This window comes from Bombyx mori, chromosome 16 (assembly GCF_030269925.1).
Source record: "Bombyx mori chromosome 16, ASM3026992v2".
NCBI lineage: Eukaryota > Metazoa > Arthropoda > Insecta > Lepidoptera > Bombycidae > Bombyx > Bombyx mori.
This window is the reverse complement of record NC_085122.1, coordinates 1,034,445-1,060,983: the sequence shown is the minus strand read 5'-3', so window position 1 is coordinate 1,060,983 and position 26,539 is coordinate 1,034,445. Positions and strand designations below refer to the sequence as shown.

Below are 26,539 nucleotides of genomic sequence, written 5' to 3'. Positions count from 1 at the left end.
AAAGATATTTATATTTAAAATAAAAATATTTGATCATAATTGATGTATATATATAAAAATGAATTGCTGTTCGTTAGTCTCGATAAAACTCGAGAACGGCTCGGACCGATTTGGCTAATTTTGGTCTTGAATTATTTGTGGAAGTCTAGAGTGTCCAGAGAAGGTAGATAAATATGAAAATGCTCGGAAGTAAATAAAAATAACAAATTTGTTTTTCCTTTGGTGTGTCCCCCGTCGGACGAATTCCTTTTGTTTGTTTTAAGTTTATTTTATACAAAAGTTTAGGTCTTTTATTTATCGATTGAGGCACAACGAAGTCGGCCGGGTCAGCTAGTAATTAATAAATTTTATTCTAACAATAAGGGCGGCGCGATAAACAGGGCCTAGGCCCCTAGTGTGGCATCAAGCCTAAATCTATTACTGCTTGAGATGCGGAAATCTTACTACCCCTTCACTAGTACCTGTAAGCTACTTTGAAGACTTAGTTGGGAGAAGAATTGATCTTAATCGATCGATTGGTACGAGTATACCGGACGTCTTTTAGATGAGTATACCGTTATTCTTTAAGCTTCAATGTCTTCGAGGCATAAATTGTGGAGACATCTTTCAACCTCATGACTGTCGTATCGGAATTAATCCCGTCTAGAGTAGTATTTTCAATTCTTTTTCATTTTCTTTAATTTCATCAGCTCTTTCATGATTTTATTTGTCTGAAAATTTACTTTTCATCATGTAATACTGTCTTATTTATTTATTTATTTATAACTTCTTATACTATAAAGTATAAAGGCGGACTTAATGCCAAGGCATTCTCTAACAGTCTACCTTAGGGGAGTGCAGAGATGAAGTTTGGTAGGTGTAGTGTGAAAGTGATATTACTGAAACATAATAATATGTGTATATTATAGTCTTCGAACTTTTGGAACAATTAAAAGCCACTAAAGTTGTATAGTCTGATTCCTTTGCCTTTTCTGTGTTCTATATAAATAAAACTGAATAATGCTGCTGTCAGAAACAGCTGTGCAAAGCAAAGAAATAGTCGGCATAAAATAACTGTGTATTATTGATGCTATTCGCTTATTTTCTCCAAATTTGACCCTCATTATAACTAAACTTTAAGTTAATACAATTGCTTAGTAGTGTATAATTTTGGTAAAAAAAACAAACACTCTGTTTCTGTAAGTGGATGATTTATTTGTAATTTAACAATGTTGAGACGACCAACACCAGGTGAAAATGAAGAAGATATTTTAAAAATGCAAGAAGAGTTCCTTCGCAAGAAGAGGCAGAATCAGAACCTGCAGCCGGCAGCACAAGTCGTTAACTTAAGAACTGAACCAATCAAAAGACCAAATACGAATGAACAAGAAATCCGTAAGCCGTCAAAGTACGCACAAAGTAAAGGTCTTAAGAATCATTCCGAGAAACGTTCCAAAAGTAATGACACAGTTGGAAACTCCGTCATAACTGATGTTTATGAAAAAAATACAGAAAAACCAGTCGAAAAGAAACTTGACGGCGAAGATGACAAGGTTTACTATCCAACAATACTTCCATTTGTATTAGGGGACATTGTCGAAAAGAATTTAGATACTGTAGTTGAGTTTGATTATAAGCCAATGCCACCAGAAGGATTTCCAGTTGTAAGAAAACAAAATAAAGACTCTAAGGCCACTAAGTATATATATCAGAAAAATTTAAATAAAATTAAAAAAAATATAGTTGATAAAATGGATGTAGATGAACCATCATGCTCAAATAATAAACAAAACACCATAAACCTGCCAGATAGAAGTTACATATTGACTTCAGAAAACTCTGATGACATCCACAATGAAAATATAAAAATTCTAAGTAAGATGTCCGAAAAAGAAATTTTAGAAGAACAGCAAAAACTATTCTCTAATTTAGATCCTAAAGTGGTTGACTTTATTAAATCACGGAGAATGCAAAATGAGAACTCAACTCGACAAACACTAAAGTTGAATGAAAGAGATGATATAAATAAGCTAGCTACTGTGAACCAAAATGTAGAAATGGACACAAGCACTCAGGAAATTGAAAATGATACATTATGGGAGAATGATGTTCTTTCTCACCCTGAAATACAAAATTGGCTGCATTTCGACTCGCTAGAGAAAGACAAGCTTCAATGGATGGAAGGACTTGATGAAAGTAAAAACATTAAGCCTGATGAGCCTTATGAAGCGAGGTTTGATTTCAAAGGATATTTACTACCTTATACAATGGAATACACTGATATGACTAAAACTTTATATCACCACGGTGAAGAGCCGCACCGTCCTGGGTATACTATCACAGAGTTAATTGAGTTGACACGGTCAACTATTACACAGCAGAGAGTTATGGCCTTAAATACAATTGCTGGTATCCTCCAGTATCATAGTGCTGGAACTTACAAAGACATTATAGAAATACCATTGAGCAAGTTGTTTTTCATCATAAGAATTGCAATGGATGAAAATAAAGTTATAATTCTTGAACCTGCTTTGAAAGCAATGAGAAATTTAGTGTACAACAAGTTAGATGAAGCGTCGCTCGATGCATTGATAGGATTTGAAGAAGGAAACCTGCAGCCTTGCTTTGAAAATGATAAATCAGAAATAGAGGAACTAGAATCAAAAGAAGCAGAGTTAAAAGACTTTCATTTAGCAGAGATTGATTTAATTGCAGCCCTATTAAGAACAGATATACTGCAAAGGATATACTATATATTAGAGTCAATAAAACCAAGCTTCAACTGTGTACAGTATTGCTTACAGATATTAACAAGACTAGGTAGAGATTCTGTCGAGACTGCCAAAAGAATCTGTGAAATGGAGCACCTCATGAACTCTATAATAACAAATTTTGTTCCGGTGACAGGTGTCAATTTTGTCTTCAAACCACAAGTTGTATATAATGGTAAACCAGTTTTAGCAGCTATAAAGCTACTAAGAGTTCTAAGTCTACAAACTGAAGAAATTTGCAATATTTTACTAATGAAATACAATATTTTAGCACCAATTTCTGTGTATCTGAGTTCAGCAGTTGACAGAAGTTATGGCTTAAGAATACAGACTGAGTCATATTGTATACTATCAAATTTACTTTATTTTGGACTAAGCTATGATAGTGCCATTTCATTGTGTCCAGTCATACTGACAGCTTTATACAAACACGTTCAGGGTACAGACATTAATGTGGAAGCTTCTGTGTTGGCAGCAACACATGCAGCTGTGGTCTTGCAGCTGATAAATAACATACTGAAACATAATTTAAATGATTTTCTTACTTTCAAGACTGAAGTTTATAAGTTGTTGAAGGAAGGGCTATTGAAATGGTTTGGTCAGTTATCGCAAATGGAACATTATACATGTGCGCATCTGAGAATTTTATGCTCGGCTTTAGATTGCTGTTATACTGTTATTGAAATTGAACAATTGCCTGTGAAGTTCGTGAGTGATGCCCTGAAACAACTGTCTTATTCTAAAGGATTTCAAAATGTGATTAACAACCTTAGTTCCTGCTCTAATTTGCTCTCAAAAATTGAAAATAAAGATTTGTATTCAGTTAAGAACTTAATAAGTCTAAAATGCACTGTCATTGATTCTGCTCAAAAAGTTTTACCAATACTGAAAGTTGCATCTCCCATACCTCTGCTGATGTCACTTTTCAAATTACTGACAATAGTCAATCAAAAAGAAATCTCTAGAATATTCTTAGACCATGTTTGGAACTATTTGCAAAGATTATCTAAATGTGTTCCTAGTCTTTCAGATAATTGGTTCACTAGAATGGAAACTAATTTTGTTTTTTACGTTATGAAATTATCTGTTATGTGTAATGTTGATGAAAGCAAAAAGGATGTAATGTATGCAGTAGCTAACAAATTGTGTTACACATTGAGGGTAGATAAAAAATATGAACTAGATTTCTTATTTGAAAGTATCGTTTTTAACAAAGATTGGTTCACGGCCGAAAGGTTGTTAAATCTTGTCAATTTGACTGATGCAGACGGATTCTCAAGAGCTTTAACTGCCATAGAAGACATACGACAATGTTACCGTAGAGTTATTAACTTGAATTACAAAGATACAGGTGCTAATGTTGTGTTAAGAAAATGGATGGAGCCAATTTTGCCAAGAGACTGGATTTATTTGCCAATTTTGATGTTATACAGTAAAAATCAGGAGGCGGAGTCGATTCCCCATGTTTCCGGAGATCATGCCCAGAAAATGTCAGCGCAAATAGCGACCGAAAAGGAATTTATAATAACATGTAGCTTAGAATGGATATTGTTTAACGAACTCTGTTTTTCTGATTTAGTCAATGATATTGATGTAACAGATAGATTTTGTCGAATCATGTGCGTGTTTTTATGTGACAACTCGTTATTCTTGCAACCAAAAATTAGAATGTTACTGCAGAAATGCACCAATGTCCTTTTCAAAAAGAAATCAGCCTTCAATTTCGATAAACAATTAACGGGCTTGAACAACTTCCAAGATTTCTACACACAGTTTCTAGAACAATTCCAAGCGGTCAGCTATGGAGATGACGTGTTTTCTGCATGTGTATTGGTGCCTTTAGCTCAAAAGCATAATGTTAAATGGAGGAAATTGATATGGTCGGAATATGCTGGATGTCTCCGGGCGTTAGATTGCCCGGAACAACTACTTTGTTATGAAGTAAATGAGTATCTTTATCCAGAAGAGACGGACGAATCTTTGATTAAATCTTATCATCGCGCGCTATCCTGTAATTTACTACGACCGGATACAATAATGCATAAAATTGCGAGTCATCACGTGCACATATTCAAGAATCGATCTCAGATACAAAACACTTGAAATTACTAAAATACAATGTAACGTTTTTCTTGTTGACATTTTTGTCAATAAGATATTTTGACGGTATTCATTTTAAACTTCAGGAAGCATTTTCTCCAATTAACCTGATTTGTGTGGACAAAATTGATTTTTGTTCCTGTAGATCAACTCACGATGAACTCACATGCTACATTATTCAATGTAAACTCTCAACTATAGTATACGAAAGCCTTTATGACTTCTCTAACTACCCATGGCGAACGTGGCTTTTTGTAATAAGTAATAAAGGATTGAATTTTCAATATGAATTAAATTATTTTAATTTAATTAACCCTTAATATCCCCTGTTTTTCCCGTTTCGGTAAGTCGTTTCTGTTCCAATCTTAAGCCCCACCACCCTCGTTAAAATATGAGGTCGAAATTCTTGAATTGTCGACGAAACATTAATTCCGTCCCGTCCTTCAAGCACCGCGTGAATCCTTCGCGGCGTATATTATTTGTAATATAGTGGTACCCAAATAACCCATTGCTATATTAATTTAATTGAAGAAGTAACAGGAGGGGGCTTCGAACGCCTGGGTGAGAGTACAGGAGAGTCGTTTCGTAGGCGTCTGGACCTCGTAGGAGGATCAGAAATAAAGTACCTATTTTTATTCCGGAGTGAAATAAAGATAAATCCAATGGCAACAACAAAAATTAAATTACCATCTTCTTGTTTGGTATGTAGCTCATGTAAATTTTTGCATGTTTTCGTGTTTATGAAAAGAAAGTGTTAATTTATAAAAAAAAAATTGTTATTAGGCAGCAAGTGCTCAAGAGCGGGGAAATACAAAAAATGTCTTGAAATACTAGTCTGGTTCTTAGAAGCCATTGTGAAGTCTTAGTAGAATGGCCGCATTCTACTGGATAAAATAACTAAATAACTATTCTACTTAAACCCAGTCGACGGCCGTGCAAATATATGAAGTTGACAACTGGTTTACGCGGGAAAATTACTTAACAGTTAGTTTCAAAATGTCAACAAGAACAAAATATTGACATTATTGACAAGTTAATGACAGAAGCCGCAGGTGTTCAATTTCAATGGTGGTTCAATGTTTTTTATATGTTAAAAATTTCTAACACTCATAGGAAAATGGTTATTTCCTGAGTTATTCGTTCCTGTGTACGGCAAAAATGTTTATAGAGGACCTCAGAAATGACTTTTACAATCTCCTTTTAGGCAATGTAAGCTTTAAAACTGAAGATAAATATTCGTGAAATATTGACCTGAAAATTGTATTTTTGTTAATTTACTTCCAGCGCGTGTTATTATTAGTGCATTATGATGTAGATGCAATATGTACATGTAAAATACTTCAAGGATTATTCAAGAGTGATAATATATCATATACGCTAGTGCCGGTGGGGGGTATTTCTGAATTGAAGACTGCTTACGAAGAAAACAATGAAGAAGTCAAGTACGTAGTGTTGGTGAACTGCGGAGGTACTATAGACCTGGTCGATATCTTACAGCCCGAGGAGGATGTGGTATTTTTTGTGCTGGACTCCCATAAACCGACTGATGTCTGCAATGTTTATAGCGATGGACAGGTTAGTGGAACTAGAGAGAGCAGCAGATGTTATAAATACTTTATGTTGGCAATGATTTGGGAATTGAATTTTTAGACAGACATAAACTTGCTTATGGATGGGTGAACAAATGAAAAAAGTTCTTAATCCACTCCATTTCATATGAAGTTTGGGTGAATAAACAAGAATAACTGTTCAAAAGACTAGATTAGTTAGTTAGAGATAGAGAGATAGCTTAGAGCCTAAATTTGACAAAGTACATAATCATTATGTTAGGATATGACACAAAGTGCAGCAAAATGTTTCAACAGAACAGAATCAAAAGACTTGACCTCAAATAAAGGAAGGGAATTTAGAAGCTAACATGGCTTTATTGTTTTAACATTTAGAAAGAAAAAAAAACATGTTCAGTGAAGTTAGTACAACCCCACTAGATTACTAGATAGTAGGTAGAAATATATATTTTGTTCTGTTACAGGTGAGACTGGTGTACCGTGATGAAGAAGAGAACATTCCTAATTTTGATGATATATTCAGAGATGATGATGATGAGGTACGAAACTGTAATATCTGATTTAAGACTATTTTGCAATGCTGCAAACTCCAAAAGTTTTTAAAAATCTAGTTTACAATAAAAATTTAATGGTATTTAAAATTTGAAGTCAGTGTGAAGATATTAAAAATAATTACAGAACGAAGAAGAAATGCCAAGTGGTCGAGAAGACCTAGAAGCTTTTGTCGAGAGACGGCGTCAACGTAGAGAATGGGAAACAAAACGAAACGATCTTATGTTTAACTACACTCAATTCTCATATTATGGTAAACCGGTGAGTAAAACGTCTGATAAACCTATTGAACTGTGTTAACAATAATTATGGACATTAATGAATAAAGTAGATCCAGTCTTGTATCAATCTCACTTGTAATATGAATTTGACAATTATTTACAGATAAGTCTTAATCTAATAATACATTTGCATTAGAGTGCTTGCATAGCAGTAGAGCTGGCCTGGCTGCTATGTCGCAGCGGAGTGGAGTACACGTGGGCCGGATGCATAGCTGTCAGTGCGTATGCTGCCACTCACACACGCTCCCCTGCACAAGCTCTGCTTGATGCACATGCGCTGCATCGACATCTCGCCGCGCAACTACCTTCACATGTGAGTATGTTACTGCACATAAATATATGGGCACACACCAATATCATGCACGAGATACAACTACTGTACATTGCCACGGGTATTACTTAAGCTGGGTAGCCTTTAGAGGTTATGCCAGCGTAAACGAGAGAGTAGGTGAGCTCACGGGGCTCTAAGCTGTGGACGTTGCTAACTCTAGCCCTAGCACTGGTCTGCTTCTATCGGTTTGGATCCATCACCGGATCGGAAGGTCTGGCGAGAAACTCAGTGGGCTGTGTAAGTGGGTTAATTTACTTTTTTTTTTTTTTTTTTTTTTTTTTTTTTCCGGGCCGTGGGCCGAACCTCCTACGAGGTCCCCGCGCCTAGGGGGCGCGCGGGGTATGTGAGACTCAACGATCTGCAGGTGTTGAGAGCAGACCGCGGGCCCAAGGAATTTAGGGCCCACCCACTAAACGACTCCCCTGCACTCTTACACCCGGCGTCCGATCTCCGTCCGGGGTCAAAACCCGGTCAGAGTAGGGGGGTTCCCGCGGTCAACACTACAACCAGACACGCGGCGCCACCCCGAGGACGCCCGACCGACGGGTCGTCGAGGCGATAGTCGACGACCAACGACGTCAGTCTCCGCGGTACGGCGGCCCTTCAGGCCGCCCGGGCGATGCCGCTGGTGTTCCGGGATACCCCGCTGGGCCAGAACCAGCCTGCCGGGTCGGAACGCGATACACCGCCGACCGGGTTGCTCTTCCACAGTGTTCGGCGACGACAGCGACGACGAAAATGCGGACCGCATCGCAGTCCGCAGCCGCCGACGCGTCGTCCCGTCCTCCTGGTGCCAGCGCGCTAGAGTGACGGTAGCGTGCGGCGCAGTCTCAGCCCCCTTAGGTCGCCCCGTGACCATCACCGGGAGGAGACTGCCTCCTCATAGGGGCCGGAGCTGGACAAACGCCCTCCTCCGACCCCCGGCTCGACGGCGGCGGCACGGCGCCGAGAGGGAGGAAGAGTTCTCCCTCTCCCGTTCCGCCGCCTCCTTCTGCGAGATGGTGGACACGCAGAAGTCGAGCATCGCCTGCCAGGACTCATCGCTGCCGAGCATCGCAGCCACGACGGTCGGAAGCGACAAGTCCGGTCCTATTTTTGCAACGAGGACGCGGCGCTGCTCCGCGAAAGCGGGGCAGCACGCGAGCGTGTGCTCCGCCGTGTCCTCGTTGCAGCCACTGCAATGGTGGCACTTCGGCGTCGGCTCCCTCCGGGCGACGAGGTGCAGGTAGCGACCGAAACAGCCGTGTCCCGTGAGCACCTGCGTCGCTCGGAAGGTGAGACGTCCTCGGTCGCGATTCACCCAGTCCGAGAGGACCGGGCGGATCGCCTCGACGGTCCGTCGCCCGTAGGCGGGGTCCGCCAGGCGGCGAGACCACGCCTCGAGCACGGCACGCCGAGATTGAAGCTTCCGCGCTCGAACTTCCGCCGCGCCGGGACGCGGCTCCCCCCTGGAGCGGAGATCACATCGCCACGCGTAATCCGCAGCAAGCGCCTCCGCTTCCAGGTCCCAGGGAGGCGTCCCGGCGAGCACGCACGCCGCCTCGAACGAGACGGTGCGGTACCCACGAACCGCCCTGACCGCAATCGCGCGCTGCGGACGTCGCAACGCTGCGACGTTGTCACGGGTCAGGGCGTGGCACCATACGGGCGCCCCGTACAGTGCCATTGACCGCACCACCCCCGTGTAGAGGCGGCGCACCACCATGTCGGGACCCCCGACGTTCGGCAACAGCCGACTCAGCGAGCCGGCGGCTGCCATCAGTCGGGGACCCAATCTTTCGAAGTGAGCACGGAAGCTCCAACGACCGTCCAGTACGAGGCCGAGGTACCGCAACCCGGTCGCCTCGATCTCGACGCGAACGCCTCCGATCACGAGGTGGGCCCCCTGAGGCGGCGCTCTCCGGGCCCCGTGGAACAACAGGGCCTGGGATTTATCGAACGCCACCTCCAGACCCAGCCTTCGGATCCTGCCGACGACGAAGGCCACCCCCGCGCAGGAAAGACGGGCAGACTCGCGCAAGTCCCTACCCCGGGCCACGACCAAGGTGTCGTCCACGTAACAAACTACGCTTAGACCCGGGAGAGGAGCGCTAAGGGCACCCCGCAGGACCCAGTCGTAGCCGATGTTCCACAAGAGAGGGCCAAGGACCGACCCCTGTGGGACACCGCGCTCGACGGGGAAGCGGAGCACCGCCCCACCGTGCTCGGTGCACATGACCGACCTGTCCTCGAGGTAGGACCCGATCAGCCGACGGAGATACGCAGGGACGCCGTGATACTCCAGCGCCCCTGCGATCACCGACCAGGGCAGGGTGTTGAACGCATTGGCGATGTCCAGGGACACCGCCAGTGCAACCCCGCCCCGGCCGACAGCCTCATCAGAGAGGGCGCGCACGCGCATCACCGCGTCGATGGTCGAGCGGCCCTCCCTGAATCCGAACTGCTCCGTTGACAGATCGGGACCCACCCCCGCCAAGTGCTGGACGATGCGGGCGGCCACCACTCGCTCGAGCAGTTTTCCCGCCTCGTCCAGCAACACGATTGGACGGTACCCCGCAGGTGAGTCTGCAGGGCGTCCCTCCTTCCTCAGCAAAACAAGTCTGCCCGTCTTCCACTGTTTCGGAAACCGTCCCGACTCGAGGCAGGCTTCAAAGAGCCGCACGAGCCGGTCCCCAAGGGCACCGAAGGCCAAATCCCAGACCCGACCATGAACACCGTCAGGGCCGGGGGCCGCGTCCTTCCTCCGCATCCTCGACACGGCCGCACGAATCTCCTCCTCCGAGATACTCGGAGGGACCACCTCAGCAGGGGCATCACCGCTCACATCACCCCGTGGCGGCGCGCCCATGGAGGGGGGCTCGAAGTCCCTCTCCATCCGCGGGAACAGCCCGGAGACAATCTCCCGCAGCTGCTGAGGCTGGAGACGCTCTGTCACCGGGAGCGCCCACGGCCGCAATTTCTTGCGGACCGTTTGGTACGGGCGCCCCCAGGGATCCTGGTCGAGCGTCTCTAGGAGCGTCTTCATGCTCTGAGACTTGGCCTCGCCGATGACCCGCCGCAGTGCCTCCTGCTTCTGACGGCAGTCGGCATGCAGGCGGGCCGCTACCTCCGCGAAGTCCGCATCGCGAAGGCGGCGACGGCGGTGGCGGGCGCTTCGGCGGCGCGCCCGCACGCACTCCTCTCGGAGGAGCGCGATCTCGGGCGTAGTGGGTTAATTTACTAGCCGAACCCTACGTTACAAGCGACGGGTTCGACGAGAACGGTGACTGGTGCTTGAGGTACCTAAAAGCACCGTTAGTGTACCGGGAGGATGCGAAATGACGTGCTTAGGACGACGTTGACGTCGCCGTGATAAACATTCGGTCTGCAGAATAGGATATGTTGACACTGGTACTTAACAGATGTAATATAGAAAAACTATTGTAACACACGATTTACTTATCTCTTTTACACTTTATTTCCAAACATTTACACAGAATATTATTTTAATAACCTAAAAGTACATATTATTATCCACAACACGCTTCGTCAGATTACAGAAATAGAGTTATCAGCAACATGCTTCGTCAAAAAACTTACACTTTTGTATGAAAATATTCTTATAAATCTATTTTTAATTCTCAGGGTGCTTCAGTAAGCATGGAAAAGGATGCGTTCCTGCCACTCTACCGGACCTGGTCTTTGGAGAATGCGTTGAAGTATTCTCCAGTTGTGGCTCCTCATCTTCGTCTTCATTCACTGGCTGGTGCTGACAGATTGAGGCAGCTATTGGCAGATATGGGGTAAGCCTGTTCTAAAGTTTATAAGGTCACAATTAAGCTGTTTCATATAAATGAGTTGTCAAATCCGATGGGTAGCACTAAAAATGATAGTAAAAGAGGAAGTGGTATATACAAAATTGGACCTTGAGTTATTGGTATATATTTGGTCGAATATGTATCCGGACATTAGTTTTCCTTATAATAGATCTATAGTTTGTAAAAACAGCACATGATTATCACAGATTTTATTGTAGATTAGCGACCCGCCCTCGCTTCGCTTCGGAAACATTAAATTTTATTATTGATAGCTGAGTCCCGCGATGCTATGTCCCCTCGTACCGCGGGTGACGCCGCGGGTCGAAGGTAGTCTAAAAAAAAGTAAAGCCTAAATTACTCCTTATATCATTAGCTACCTATCAGCGAAAGTCCCGTCAAAATCGGTCCAGCCATTCCAGAGATTAGCTGGAACCAACAGACAGATAAATATTGTAAAAAATGCTATTTTGGTGTATGTACCTTATATGTATTCATATGCATGTAGTAAAAAGCGATTATTTTTGTGCAGGACGAAATAGGGTTTTAATAGTTTTATCAAACAAATAGATTTAATAATATAGTTGATAAGTAATTACGTAACAAAAATGTATAATCTTAAATTATTTAATATGCAATATGTTAGTGTATCAGATCAGAGAATGTGAATAGACCAATAGGAACAATTCGTGGAGCGCTTTCACTACGGTAACATACAGATCAAGGGACCCTCCGAAAGTGACGCGTCGATAGCGCGTCGCGAGATGGGGTACTGAAATAAATATAAAAGGATGGCCATTTACAGGCAAAACACAGTTCCCAGTGAATCTTCGACAAAGAACCATCAGCAAGATAGAAACAGTTCTCAGAAGCTCTCCGACAAAGAAACATCAGCAAGACAGAAACAGTTACCAGCAGTTCTCCAATAGTACAGTTATCAGAAAACCACCAGTGAATTAGCTACCAGTGAACCAGACAGTTACCTGTGAAACCTCACTACAGAAGCCGAAACCCATCGAAAGAAACAGCCGTCTTCTACCAGCGCACAAACAGACAGCAGAAAATATTATTACACGACTCGGAAACAGCCATACAGACCGGGTCGTGTACATTTCATGGTCCATTCGAGCCGGATAGAGGACACATTTCATTATTCTCTCGAGCCGGGTAGAGGATACGTTTTGAAAAGGAAACTGGAACAATGCCGATAACGCGGTCAACAGGAAGAGGACGGATCGAAACTGAACAGTCGCCGCCCTCAGAAACCACAGCTACAACACAGAGCATGTGGACAGAAACAACCGCGAATACCGTCATGAGTCTGGTAGCCCCCACAACAGAATCATCGTGCGCAACAGCCAACACGGAAGCCACGACGAAACTCGCAGAGAAACCTGGGAACTCAAAAACAGAGGCCGTCAAACAGTATATAGCCAAACAGAATGACGTGCCAACAAAACAGCGCACCGGTACAGTCAAAACTGACCGGTCGCGAAACAGAAAAGAACAGAAGATAGCCAAAGCTAGAGAAGAGCTCGCCCGCCTACAGGTGGAGTTAGCAGCCGCCCGATTGGCCACGCTCGAAGCTGGATCTGATGACGAAAACAGCGAATCAGAATACAGTAAGTCAGAACTCGACGAAAGAGTGGGCACGTGGTTGGAAACCCAACCCACAAAAACGGAAAATCACGACCGACATGAGGAAACACCGGCGGGAGCCTGCGACAAACAAGACTTCTCAGTAGCCCTAGCACGAATAACTTGCGAAAATGTATTCGTAACGTTATCGAATTATATTTGTATGAGATTTGTACAGCGCCCCTATCGTACGTAAAAGGAACTAATTTTGGTAGCACGAACAAATTTCGTATCGCAATCGTATCGTCACGTAAACGATACTTGAACCTTATAAACAATGAAACGCTATAATTGCGAGCACGAACACTGTTTTGACGTACGGTAATGTAAATTTCGAAGGCTGGGTATCGACTGACTATCGAGTATTGTCGAAACTTTATTCACTTAAGATTTGTTGGTGAGAAAGGTTTCGTAACGTGTTTAAATATAATTTTCTCCATGTTTTTATTTTTTAAGTATTTTTTTATAAATAATAGTGTTTTCTTATCACTTTAGTTAGTTCTTATATACAATTAATTTTAATAAATTGCTCAAAATGCAAAGACCACCGTTGTACGAGCGTAGTCCTTTATATTATTTTGTTGCTGCAAGTTTACTTGAAAATGAAGAATATTCATCAAGAGAAGTTAGGTAAGTACCTACTTCAGTCAATCGTGTTATATTCTAATATTTTTTAAACATAAATTAATTGAGAATCAATTGGTTTTATTACTTATAGAGAAATTACACGCAGAGTTGCTCTGAGAAAGAAAAATAATCCTGTGGACATAAATGACGCGGAATTCAAAAATAGATACCGGTTGAATAAAGAATCATTCAAGTTTCTTTGTAATCAACTTAAGCAAAAAACATCTTTAAAAGCAAGTTCCAGGATAAGTTTGGAACTTAAGGTAAGTTTGTTTTTATTATCTCAGTAGGTAGACGAGCATACGGCCCACATGATGGTAAGTGGTAACTCACTCGCTCGCTCGCTCATGTATGTTAGCAATGCTAAGGGCAGTGCCAAGTCTCTATTGTGAGAAAAGCTTAAATGTAACATAAAATTCAAACATTTCAGGTTCTTTGCGCGCTATCTTTTTATGCCACTGGATCTTACCAACGCTTAGTGGGAATGGCTAAATATTTGGGCCAAACGACTGTAAGCAAATGTGTGAAGGAAGTAACAGATGCTCTTGTAACTCCTGCAATTTTAAATACTTTCATAAAATTTCCTTATGCCAGAGCTGATAGAGATGTAATAAGAAACAAGTAAGTGTGAACTATATAATTTTATTACAAACATTCATTTTTATATTATCACGATTTGGCGTAAACTTATGACTAAAAAGTAGTATTGTTATTTTTATTTTTTTTATTGCTTAGATGGGTGGACGAGTTCACAGACCACCTGCTGTTAAGTGGTTACTGGAGCCCATAGACATCTACAACGTAAATGCGCCACCCACCTTGAGATATAAGTTCTAAGGTCTCAGTATAGTTACAACGGCTGCCCCACCCTTCAAACCGAAACGCATTACTGCTTCACGGCAAATATAGGCGGGGCGGTGGTACCTACCCGTGCGGACTCACAAGAGGTCCTACCACCAGTACCAATTGTTTGTTTTTACCTTACAGATTTTTTGCAAAGTATGGTTTCCCAGGAGTTATAGGATGCATTGATGGATGTCATTTCCATATTTTCACACCCAAAAAAGAAGTCGAACATTTGTATTATAGTAGAAAGCATTTCCATTCATTAAATGTGCAAATGGTAAGCGCAGCTCCGCCGGCGTGTCCAAATGAAGTAAAATAGAAAATTAAACTGATGTAATGATTTTTCTTCAATTTTAGATTTGTGATAGTGATTGTCGTATTTTAAACGTAAATGCGAAATACGGAGGAGCCACCCACGACGCTTTTATTTGGGAAAATAGCGTGGTCAACAATTATATGCAGAGCTTACATCGAAATAACGAGCAAGTGTGGTTGTTAGGTAATATTTTATTAATAACCTTTACAAATATTCAGACTAAGTTTAATTTATTTTAACTAGGTTTTTTTTATTATTTCCAGGTGATTCTGGTTATCCACAGCGACCCTGGTTAATGACACCAATTTTAGATGCTGTTGAGGGAACTCCAGCTTATAAATATACAGCAGTTCATGGAAGGACCAGGGTAGCTATTGAAAATACTTTTGGGCGACTAAAAAACCGATGGCGTTGTTTGTGTAAGGATCGCACATTACACTATGCTCCAGTAAAATGTGCAAAAATCATAACAGCATGCTGTGTATTGCACAACTTAGCCATTGAGTTCAACATACCTGAACCAGAACCAGCAGAGATTGAAAACCCCAATTTGACTATGACAATCTCTGAACATATTTTTCAAGAGAATACTACAGGAGATGGGTTAATTAGGGGTAGAGCTATAAGAAGTATTTTAGTGGATAAAATTAATAGACTTCATACATAATTTTACTTTTGTTTATTAATTTTGTAAAAATATAGTAATTGGTAATTATAATTAAGTAATTGGTAAAATAAAATAAAATAAAATAATTAAGTAATTGGTAAAAAAATATAGTAATTAAGCTTAACTTAAGACTTTCTCTCCATAAACCTCACAAAAGCTTCCATTGCCTCTTTCATAAATTCGAGCCATTGACCCTGCATCCGTAGCTCTTCATCTCTCTGTCTTACTCTTTCACGTACCTCAAATTCTCTAACTCTCAACCGATCTCTTTCTAATTCCTCATATACCCTATCACGCTCTGAAGCATACTCCCTTGCCTTTCGGTCTATATCTAAAAACATTTTTGTTAAATTGTTCTTTCTTTTTTTCTGTGGCGGAGGGTTCCACTCCTCTTCCTCGTCAATAACTGGAGGGGGAGCCTCAGTTGGTGGTGGTGGAGCCACTGTTGGTTGGCTGCTTGTGCTAGGAGTATTCCAATCTATAAATTATTCCAATATGTAATAAGCCAGTTTATACAATTAGTCTCATTTAGGTTCATAGATATCATAGCTGTGATATCATTCTTATTTTATGTATAAAGATACAGTATTAAGAAACAATGAACTTCAATAAATAAAAATTAAAAGGGCTACGAACCTATTTCCGGTTCCTTTAAAATAATTTGAGTATTTGGCCTCTCAGTTGAAATTTCTTCCTGAAATAAAAAAAAGATTACTTACTACATGCAATATTTATTGCACAATTGAAATGTAAAGTATAGCTAACTTGTGGAAACCCAGCTTCTTTTATCTCCATGCCAGTAGCTGCCTGCACTCCAATTATCTGCATGACCCTTTGTTCTTGGTCAGTCAATAATAAATGGAGCGCTGGTCCGCCACCAGTGCCACTAGCAGCTCTATTAATTTTAGCACACTTTTTCTTGCAATTATTCTTATAATCACTCCACACCTTCATTAACAAACAAACGTTAAATTAGAATTTCTAAACAAGAAAGATTAATAATAAAGTTAGTAGATTCAGTCAAGTGCTTCAGCAGAAAAAAATAGCGTCCCTTGAGTTAACACTTGACATACCTTACGCCATTTGTCCTCACTCTTAGGATCTCCAGAAGAATCGCTATTTAGTAATCCCGTTAACTCTTTCCACTTCATCTGTATAAAATTGCGACCTCGTGGACCGCCTGATGGTTTTGATAAATCTCCATTTCTGGAATATAAATTGTATGGCACATTACATAAATAATATTGACTGAAACACTTGAGTTAATAAAACTTTTCTAATAAATTAGAACTTTATAAGTACTTACGCTTCCATAAATTCCACCATTGTTAAATACTGTGAGTGGCTAGTTCTCATATTTAAATAGGTAAATCTTGAAAAATAAGTACTAAATTAATAAAAACAATGAAACACTTTCGCTCTTCACAAGAACTAAAGCAAACATAAACAAACTTAGCCTTGGCCGATATCAAGTGGATACGTTCGGAATCCGAATTTTTTTGTTTTGATATCCAAGACACTATTTTATTCCTTCGATTTTAATGTCATAGCATGTTCTTAAATATCTTTCGTCATATGTACTTCACTTTGTATGCACTAGTTAATTATTTTTTAATTAAATAAACCGTAAATTCAAAAGTTTAAAATAAAATGACAACTTGGTTAAGTTTCCGAACGAATCATTAATTCCATATGATAATCATTTCATTCCACAAGGACCGTCCCTACTTACGTTAGGATGACGTCACTAACGTATTCGAATCGAGCTTACGATAGTTGGCAAAATGTTGTTCGTGCTGCGGAGTAACGTTAATGTATCGAGGGCTCGATACATTAACGTTACGAATTCGTAAAATTTTCGTGCTTGGGCTACAGATCTAACCGCAGCAATAACACTCGCTGTCAAAGCCGCCCGCGAACCAAGATACACAGAATTGCCATTCTTTAATGGAAATCACCAAGACTGGCTATCCTTTCGTGCAGCCTATCACGAGACGATGAATTCATTTACAAAAACAGAAAATATAAACAGACTCAGAAGGAACCTGAAAGGAAGGGCAAAGGAAGCCGTTGACGGATTACTTATAACGAACGCTGATCCGTCCGACGTCATAAGAAGTCTAGAAGCGCGATTCGGAAGACCGGAAACAATAGCCATAACGGAGTTAGACACGCTACGAGCTCTGCCACGATTAACAGAAACACCAAGAGACATTTGTATATTCTCTAGTAAGGTGACCAACGCCGTAGCTACGCTTCGTGCATTAAATTGCACACATTACTTATATAATCCGGAAACTACCAAAACAATGCTAGAAAAACTCACACCAACACTACGTTACCGATACTACGACTTCACCGCGGTACAACCGAAGGAGGATCCGGATCTGATTAAATTTGAAAAATTCATGAAAAGAGAAGCCGAACTGTGCAGCCCTTATGCACAGCCCGAACAGGCGGGGCACTACTCGCAGCCCGCACAACACAACAGACGCACACAGAACGTGCATATAGTCAGTGAGAAGCCATCACGAGCTAAATGTCCGGTATGTAGCAGCACCGAACACACCACAACAGACTGCTACATATTCAAGAAGGCAGACTCAAACACAAGATGGGACATCGCTAAGAATAAACACCTGTGTTTCCGATGTCTTAAGTATAAAAATAAAACCCACAACTGCAAACCGAACACGTGTGGCATCAATGACTGCAAATACACTCACAACAAGATGCTGCACTTCGACAGAAAATTTGAAAAAACAGAAAACAGTGACAAGGAAACAACAGAGAACATTAATTCCGCTTGGACCGGAAAACAGAAACAGTCCTATTTGAAAATAATCCCAGTCCAAGTACAAGGACCGATAGGCACGGTTGATACATACGCGCTGCTCGACGATGGATCAACGGTGACACTCATAGACGAAATCATCTGCAAGAAGACTGGAATAACAGGACCAATCGATCCGTTACACATACAGGCGATTAACAACATAAAATCAACGGAAACAAGGTCAAGAAGAGTCAACCTCACGCTCAGAGGCCTCAACAGTCGAAAAGAAATAATACAAGCGAGAACAGTTAACGACCTACAAGTAACTGCACAAAAAATACCAAAGGAACAGATAGACGAGTATTCGCACCTACGAGACATCAGTGACATCATCACGTACGAGAACGCGAAACCTGGAATCCTGATTGGCCAAGACAACTGGCACATGTTACTAACTTTGAAAGTTAGACGAGGCAACAGGAATCAGCCAATAGCGTCACTGACACCTCTAGGCTGGGTATTGCATGGAGGTCGCACTCGTACCCTAGGCCACTACGTAAATTACATAAATCATGCCAGCGAAACCCAGGAAGATGATAAAATAGAAAATCTGGTAAAACAGTATTTCGCTATGGATGCGCTATGCATCACACCAAGAAGACCAAAAACAGACCCAGAGGAACAGGCGCTTCGCATCCTCAACAGCAATACAGTCCACACAACAGATGGAAGATACGAAACTGCTCTGCTCTGGAAAACAGATAACGTCAGTCTACCAGACAACTACAATAACTCGTTAAAACGACTGATAAATATAGAAAACAAACTTGATCGTAATCCGGAACTGAAACAGAAATACACAGAACAGATGGAAGCACTCGTCGCGAAAGGCTACGCTGAGGCCGCTCCGAAAACAAAAACAGAGAACAGAACGTGGTACCTACCTCACTTCGCCGTCGTGAACCCCCTGAAGCCGAAAAAACTCCAATCACTGCCAGGAGTGATAATGCGATTCAGACAGCATAATATAGCAGTAACAGCAGACATCAAGGAGATGTTCATGCAAGTGAAATTGAGACATGAAGACAGAGACGCGCTCCGTTATCTCTGGTGCAAAGATCAGCGAGATGACAAGCCCCCAGAAGAAAACAGAAAGACCTCGTTGATTTTCGGTGCGTCAAGTTCTCTTTCCACAGCGATATCTGTAAAGAGCTTGAACGCCCAGCAACATGCAGCCACGCACCCGGAGGCGGCAGCCGCAACACAGAATAAACACTACGTAGACGACTACTTGAACAGCTTCAAAAGTTTAAAAGTATGCACAACAACAGACTTTCGTCGAAAACACGAAAGAAAGCCGACCTCGAAGACCTTCTGGACCGACAGTAAGATAGTGTTGAGATGGACAAGAACGGGATCACGCTCGTACAAACCATACGTCGCCCAACGCCTGACAGCTATAGAAGACAGTTCAACAATAAACGGGAGGCGATGGTTACCCACGACGCACAACTTAGCCGACGACGTGACCCGAGACGTTCCAATGTCGTTCATAAATGAACATAGATGGTTCAGAGGGACAGAATTCCTACGCCAACGAGAGGACTCCTGGCCGACGGAATCGGCCTTAGAAACTACAGAACCGATGGATGCAGTAAAAATAACAGCTGTAATACCGGCGGGAGCCTCATGGCCGAGGCGTCGTCATGAAAAGTGGAAGTGCCTGCCACAAAACACGCGCACACGAGTGAAAAGCGATCGCGACATATCCAGGTCCCGACAACGTGGGGCGCATCGTAGACATCAGAACCAAGGGTGGAGTTCTACGGAGACCAGTACGAAAACTACTGATCCTGCCCATCGAAGAAGACCATCCTGCACCGAGAAGAATGCGACTGACTCGCACGGCGGGAGTAATGTGCAGGACGAAATAGGGTTTTAATAGTTTTATCAAACAAATAGATTTAATAATATAGTTGATAAGTAATTACGTAACAAAAATGTATAATCTTAAATTATTTAATATGCAATATGTTAGTGTATCAGATCAGAGAATGTGAATAGACCAATAGGAACAATTCGTGGAGCGCTTTCACTACGGTAACATACAGATCAAGGGACCCTCCGAAAGTGACGCGTCGATAGCGCGTCGCGAGATGGGGTACTGAAATAAATATAAAAGGATGGCCATTTACAGGCAAAACACAGTTCCCAGTGAATCTTCGACAAAGAACCATCAGCAAGATAGAAACAGTTCTCAGCAGATCATCAAGACAGAAACAGTTCTCAGCAGATCATCAAGACAGAAACAGTTCCCAGTGAATCTTCGACAAAGAACCATCAGCAAGATAGAAACAGTTCTCAGCAGATCATCAAGACAGAAACAGTTCTCAGAAGCTCTCCGACAAAGAAACATCAGCAAGACAGAAACAGTTACCAGCAGTTCTCCAATAGTACAGTTATCAGAAAACCACCAGTGAATCAGCTACCAGTGAACCAGACAGTTACCTGTGAAACCTCGCTACAGAAGCCGAAACCCATCGAAAGAAACAGCCGTCTTCTACCAGCGCACAAACAGACAGCAGAAAATATTATTACACGACTCGGAAACAGCCATACAGACCGGGTCGTGTACAATTTTAATATTACAAACAGGCATTCCCAATTTTATTTATATGTATAGATTTAAACTAATACTGCCGATATATAGACTTATATTTAGCCCAGCAAAAGCAATCCGGCTTTTTTCATTTTTTATAAAACTGTTTTGTTCGTTGGTGAATATCCTCGGTTTCCGTACTGTGCAGGATCCCGCTGCAGCAGGCCCGCCAGGCCTACCGCTCCATGGACGTGGAGCTGCGGCGCTCGCTGCTGGACGCGCTGGACGCCGCCGCCGACAAGCACCACCTGCCGCGCCTCACGCACGCCACCTACCTCCTGCGCCGCGACCACTGCGCGCCGCTCGCCGCACTCGACTGCGTCTACTGCGTCATGGCGCTGCTCGAGCTCGTGAGTAACCTCTCCCCCCCCCCCAACCCACAGCGCGTCATACAACACATGGTCCTTCTTCCCACTTCGATAAAGCGGCACGACACGAGAACCCTCTCATCGTGGCCGCCGGTAACTACATTCCCGATCCTGCGGACAGAATGGAAAGCAGTCGACGTCGCCCAAAACACGTCATCTCGGATCCTCCCGATCCACTAACGGTGCTTCTAGGTACTTCAAGCACCGGTCACCGTTCTCGTCGAACCCGTCGCTTGCGACGAAGGGCTCGACGAGTAAATTAACTCTCAGACACAGCCCACTGAGTTTCTCGCCGGATCTTCTCAGGGGGTCGCGTTTCCGATCCGGTGGTAGATTCTGCGAAGCACGGCTCTTGCTAGGGTTCGTGTTAGCAACATCGTCAGGTTTGAGCCCCGTGAGCTCACCTACTAAAGTTAGCGTTACGCTGACATAGCCGCTAGGGCTATCAGCTTAGGTAGGAAAAAAAAAAAAGGTCCTTCTTCGAACGAGGCTTGTGGAGAGTATTAAGCGGTAGGCAGCGGCTTGGCTCTGCCCCTGGCATTGCTGAAGTCCATGGGCGACGGTAACCACTCACCATTAGGTGGGCCATATGCACGTCTGCCTACAAAGCCAATAAAAAAAAGGTATTTAATAGATACCTGAATTTCGCTTATGACATTTTCAAGGTCATCTTTCATGTATACAAGTTCCGAACTTACGGACAGTTGGTCTATTGACAATTTAACGTGCCCGTTTCAAGATCTTTCCTTGGTCGTTATATCCATACGCCCCATCAGCAGTAATTACAAAATTTACTATACTTGAGACCTTAGAACTTATATCTCAAAGTGAGTGGCGCATTTACGTTGTAGATGTCTATGGGCTCCAGTAACCACTTAAAACCAAGTGGGCTGTGAGCTTGTCACCCATCTAAGCAATAAAATAAAAATGTATGTGTGTGCAAGTCACACATGGTTGAAGTGAAACTTATAATAAGATATAGATATACTGACTATCCCACTACACAGGAGCATACGTATGGACAATGTTTAGTAGACAATAGTGGGGATGCTACGAAGAGTCGCACAAAGAGGAGACCGAGAACGTCTAATATGTTCTATCTCATTCTCTCGCCGGCTGAATCCTATACATTTATGTGTTTGTGTCTCTATGGACTTATTTTTTCGTTTCATCGAGTTTGAAATCACAACGATTCTAAATTAGTTTCTATAAATTGAATGTGATGAACTTGCAGGAAGGCCCCGGCGGGTTCCAGCTGGCGCTGGCGTCGGTGGACACGTCGAGCGCGGAGTGCGAGGCCCGGCAGCGCGGGCTGGGCGCGGCGCGGCGCGGGCTGGCGGCGGCGGCGGCGCTGGCGGGCGCCACGCTGGCGGCGCGCGCGCTGCACCACGCCGGGCCCTTCGCGCACTTCACCATCAGCGAGGTGCGCGCCCACTGTCCACCCACTACTAGAGACCGGACGGTTAACGTGATGCGTAGAGAGATGTATGGAAATGGTAGTGCAAGGTAGAGAGGGAAGAGGTCGACCGAAGAAGACATGAAAGAAGCTTGTGAATGACGATATGGGTTAGTGTTGAGCTGACGGCTGATAGATGAGAATGGAATAGAAAAAACGCTGTGCCGAACTCACCTACTGGGATAAGGAGGAGAAGAAGAAGAAGATAAAGTTTGTTACCGTTGCAGCCAGGACACTTAACGCCAGGTGGGATGTGAGCTCGTCCATCCGTGAAATAGATTTAAAAAATATTGTATCTGTCACATTAACACATTGTTTTGCGTGTCGCGAGCAGGGCGCGGCGGAGTGCGAGTGGGGTCCGTGGTGGCTGGCGGTGTGCGCGCGGTGGGTGGGCGCGGGCGCGGGGCGGGGGGCGGCCGCCGTGCTGGTGGCGGCGCCCCGGGGCCGCACCGTGCTGCTGTGCGGGGTGCCGCCGCCGCAGCGGACTGACACCAGGAAGTAAGTACACACGACCCCATGTCACTCTTCCACCAGTACACGGCACGACGTGGATACAAAATAAGAAATTATCAAAAAAAAAAATATCTTTTAATTATATCAATTAAAAAATCCTAACACGTTGAGTGCCATGTAGGTCACCGGTGCCCTACGCGGCGCACTGAAGTAATTATATCGATTTCTGTTACTAAGGCATATCTAGTAGACTGGGAGGATAAAAAAAGACTAAAACATACAGCCACAAAGAAAAGAAGGCAAAGTTAGGCAGTCCAGGTGCCTTAGTAACAGAAATCGACATGATTACTTCAGTGCGCCGCGTAGGGCACCGGTGACCTACACGACAGTCAAAGGGTTAATAAACTGTAACCTATAACATTCATTATATTCAATATATTCATATTCATTCAATCTTTTGCTAATGCCACATGATCATTAAAAAAACTGTTTTTATTTCCTCTTTGTACTAAGTACAGTATCTCTGAAAACATGTTGAGGTTGTACACTGAATTGACAATTAATCTTTCAAGTGTGCATTTACTGCTTAATAACTTCATCCCAAAAATTAACTTCATTCAAAAAGGACAATGCCCAAAAGTGGGCCAACTTTATGTCAAAACTATTTGTACTTGAAAAACTATGCCTTATTTTTTCACGTTGTTTAGTTTATGTATCAACATTTCTTTCAACCTGGCATTGTTTTACAAAAAAATAAATTACCTATTTGATAACATCCCAAAACTGAGTGCCAAAGTTTTTAAATTCACCAATAGGCAAAGGGCTTAGCCCATTAAGCCTTATAGTAAACCTATATGCTGCCAAACGAAAGAGTTGTCTGTGACTTGAACAACAAATAAAAATAGCTAATGGTTAAAATTCACAGACTTTTTATTTTATTTTTATTCAATTCAATATTTATATATTATAATAATAATTATTACTTCAAACCATGAGTTATTTAATATTTTTAGATATTAATGATTCCATTAGTAAAAATCTCAATGGCCTACCATTACTCTATTCTTATTATATATGATCAGAGAGTTTTGGCAGCAACCCGAGTGAAGCGTCTCTTGAAGTTTTATTTTAATGTTTTTTTAATAGTTTATTGTGATATAATATATAAATTGGGTGTTGTTTTGTGTATTAAACGATTCTTGAGGCATTCACGATTATTGAGGCATTGGAATAAAACTGTGGCTAACATAGCAGTGACTGTTTTTTTTTTTTCAAGAAAAAGGTCTGTGGAATTTCACGCTCACTCAATGTGCTATTCATCGAGTTGACGTCAAAACTCCCAAAAAGCAATAAAAAGAGGATACACCGGCTTTTTATTGACATAAAAAAATATAACTACGACAGACTAGGCTGTATATGTTACGCTCTTTGCCTGCTTATTGGCGAATTTAAAAACAACAACAATATCGTTGCCGGCTTCCGCATTTTCATTTTATTTTATTATTATTATGAGGATATAATGATAATAAAATGTACGTAAGGGCTTATTTCTAGCAACATTAACCACAATAACTTATTTAATACTGTAAATAATGATGAGAGCGATTATTGATTTCGAAGAAAACAATTAACAACTTAATTTTAGCTGCAGAAATAAACAGATTTCTCTTAAGCCTGGGTGAGAATATAAAAATCGTCTTCTGAATATGAAACGATATTTCTTTGTCTATCAAATTAAGTTAAAACCATCATGATCCGACAATTTTTTTTAGGGGCCCAAACGCCCTAAGAAAATGGGCATTGTCCTTTAAATTGGAAAAATGTTCACAGGCAGCAAATAAAAAAAAAAAAAACTGACTTTTGAGTCGTATACAGAGTATATAGAAAAAATGGGCTAAAGTATCTGTATCTTTCTTTTTTTTTCTACATAAGCTGATAGCCTTGAGAGGCTATATAAGCGTCGCCTTAACTAGTAGATGAACTCACGGGGCTCAAACCTGACGACGTTGCTAACGCGAGCCCTAGCAAGAGCAGTGCTTCGCAGAATCTACCACCGGATCGGAAACGCGACCCACTGAGAAAATCCGGCGAGAAACTCAGTGGGCTTTTATTTATCGATTGAGGCACTACGAAGTCTGCCGGGTCAGCTAGTCGGCTACTAATTCCTTGAATAGTTTTTAAAGTGTTGTCCACTGTCGTGTCGTGTTCCAGTCTGTTCGGGGCGGCGTTCGAGCAGGCGGCGGCCAAGTGCGGCGCCTCCGTGTCGCTCGACCACTTCGACTCCGCCGTGGTGACGCTGCCCGCCGCGCAGCGCCCGCAGTTCCTGGACGCGCTCACCGCGCTGCTGGCCTGACCGAGCCCACCCTTGTTTAGTAATAACACTCAAACTCTTCTACTGCTGGGTGGACGACCTCACACCTGGTGTTAAGTGGTTACTGGAGCCCATAGACATCTACAACGTAAATGCGCCACCCACCTTGAGATAAAGTTCTAATGTCTCAGTATAGTTACAACGGCTGCCCCGCCCTTCAGACCGAAACGCATTTCTGCTTCTCGGCAGAAATAGGCGGGGCGGTGGTACCTACCCGTGCGGACTCATAAGAGGTCCTACCGCCAATTAATACTACTTTGACGGTTTTAAATGGCCTTTCTTATTGTCGTATTGGTTGCTTCGTCTAGAATCTACTGTCTTTATTTTCTCGAACAACCGAAGTGCTCCTGGGCAGCAGCACACATGCGTGTGCACAACATGCATAGATAATAATACGCTTAATATTTAAGAACAACATGTAAACGAACACTATAAAGGATTCGTAATGTCGGTAATAATACAAGATAAATTTACAGTAACAATAATACAAATACATACAAAAAAAATACAATAACAAAAAAAAAGACGAATTAAAATTTAATACTTAATGAAGTCTACAAAAACTGAAGGCAGGACAGTGATTGAGAAATTAAAAACAGACAATTAATTCTAAATACTTATTTAATGTAATTTTTTTTTCATTGAATATTGTCACTTATAATGCACTCACATGTACACCTCGCCCATCAGTAAAATTAGTAATTTAATAATTATGCTAAAAATATTGACTTAATTAGAATATTTATTTGTAGTTTAGCTCGATGAAATAAAGCGTTTTTAAACATTTTATTTTTGTTTGTTTTCTTTACCCTGATATAAGTTTTAGATATTAATTTTTTGTTCTGTCGTCTGTGACTAAGAAAAGAGGGAGTTCTGAGATCATTTAGAATTGTAATTTTAATTTAACGTGAATATTAAATAAAATAATAATAAATAAACGTTAGATTTAAGCAGAGAGTGTTTTTATTTAGAGATGATAATTTTTA

The 26,539-nt window shown here is 42.2% G+C and overlaps 4 protein-coding genes across 5 annotated transcripts; 3 read left to right on the top strand and 1 right to left on the bottom strand.

Moving 5' to 3' along the window:
* Positions 1-1,002: 1,002 nt before the first annotated feature.
* On the top strand, positions 1,003-5,145 carry LOC101746011 (RNA polymerase II-associated protein 1). Its single transcript, XM_038016268.2, has one exon. It carries the CDS (start codon positions 1,209-1,211, stop codon positions 4,851-4,853), a length of 3,645 nt encoding a protein of 1,214 aa, XP_037872196.1. The 5' UTR covers positions 1,003-1,208; the 3' UTR covers positions 4,854-5,145.
* A 726-nt stretch (positions 5,146-5,871) lies between these two features.
* On the top strand, positions 5,872-26,342 carry LOC101746151 (cell division control protein 45 homolog). Its single transcript, XM_004929055.5, has 10 exons — positions 5,872-6,059; positions 6,135-6,425; positions 6,883-6,957; positions 7,097-7,231; positions 7,388-7,564; positions 11,207-11,364; positions 21,054-21,255; positions 22,508-22,696; positions 23,064-23,227; positions 25,394-26,342. Exons 1-10 carry the CDS (start codon positions 6,009-6,011, stop codon positions 25,533-25,535), a joined length of 1,584 nt encoding a protein of 527 aa, XP_004929112.1. The 5' UTR covers positions 5,872-6,008; the 3' UTR covers positions 25,536-26,342.
* On the top strand, positions 13,503-15,594 carry LOC105843012 (putative nuclease HARBI1). 2 transcript variants are annotated; one of them, XM_038016269.2, is made up of 6 exons: positions 13,503-13,644; positions 13,733-13,904; positions 14,072-14,262; positions 14,629-14,764; positions 14,845-14,986; positions 15,067-15,594. In XM_038016269.2, the coding sequence occupies exons 1-6, from the start codon at positions 13,550-13,552 to the stop codon at positions 15,468-15,470; spliced, it is 1,140 nt and encodes a 379-aa protein (XP_037872197.1). In that variant the 5' UTR covers positions 13,503-13,549; the 3' UTR covers positions 15,471-15,594. The 2 variants fall into 2 exon arrangements, 1 of the variants encoding a protein (XP_037872197.1); XR_005245604.2 differs by lacking the exon at positions 14,629-14,764.
* On the bottom strand, positions 15,468-16,670 carry LOC101743714 (uncharacterized). The gene is made up of 4 exons (XM_038016270.2): positions 16,544-16,670; positions 16,236-16,418; positions 16,107-16,164; positions 15,468-15,948 (listed from the first exon to the last, which is right to left on the bottom strand). Exons 1-4 carry the CDS (start codon positions 16,619-16,621, stop codon positions 15,596-15,598), a joined length of 672 nt encoding a protein of 223 aa, XP_037872198.2. The 5' UTR covers positions 16,622-16,670; the 3' UTR covers positions 15,468-15,595.
* Positions 26,343-26,539: the final 197 nt, after the last annotated feature.

What these genes read in the sequence shown, in the direction of transcription:
- LOC101746011 (XM_038016268.2), top strand. Translation starts at nt 1,209, where the DNA reads ATGTTGAGACGACCAACACCAGGTGAAAATGAAGAAGATATTTTAAAA.
- LOC101746151 (XM_004929055.5), top strand. Translation starts at nt 6,009, where the DNA reads ATGTTTATAGAGGACCTCAGAAATGACTTTTACAATCTCCTTTTAGGC. An exon ending in ACAATCTCCTTTTAGGCAAT is followed by an intron (nt 6,060 to 6,134) that starts GTAAGCTTTAAA and finishes ATTTACTTCCAG; the next exon opens with CGCGTGTTATTATTAGTGCA. An exon ending in TCATGGCGCTGCTCGAGCTC is followed by an intron (nt 21,256 to 22,507) that starts GTGAGTAACCTC and finishes ATGAACTTGCAG; the next exon opens with GAAGGCCCCGGCGGGTTCCA.
- LOC105843012 (XM_038016269.2), top strand. Translation starts at nt 13,550, where the DNA reads ATGCAAAGACCACCGTTGTACGAGCGTAGTCCTTTATATTATTTTGTT. An exon ending in TATTCATCAAGAGAAGTTAG is followed by an intron (nt 13,645 to 13,732) that starts GTAAGTACCTAC and finishes TATTACTTATAG; the next exon opens with AGAAATTACACGCAGAGTTG. An exon ending in GGATAAGTTTGGAACTTAAG is followed by an intron (nt 13,905 to 14,071) that starts GTAAGTTTGTTT and finishes CAAACATTTCAG; the next exon opens with GTTCTTTGCGCGCTATCTTT.
- LOC101743714 (XM_038016270.2), bottom strand. Translation starts at nt 16,621, where the DNA reads ATGAAGTGGAAAGAGTTAACGGGATTACTAAATAGCGATTCTTCTGGA. An exon ending in AAGAAGCTGGGTTTCCACAA is followed by an intron (nt 16,165 to 16,235) that starts GTTAGCTATACT and finishes TTTTTATTTCAG; the next exon opens with GAAGAAATTTCAACTGAGAG. An exon ending in TTTAAAGGAACCGGAAATAG is followed by an intron (nt 15,949 to 16,106) that starts GTTCGTAGCCCT and finishes AATAATTTATAG; the next exon opens with ATTGGAATACTCCTAGCACA.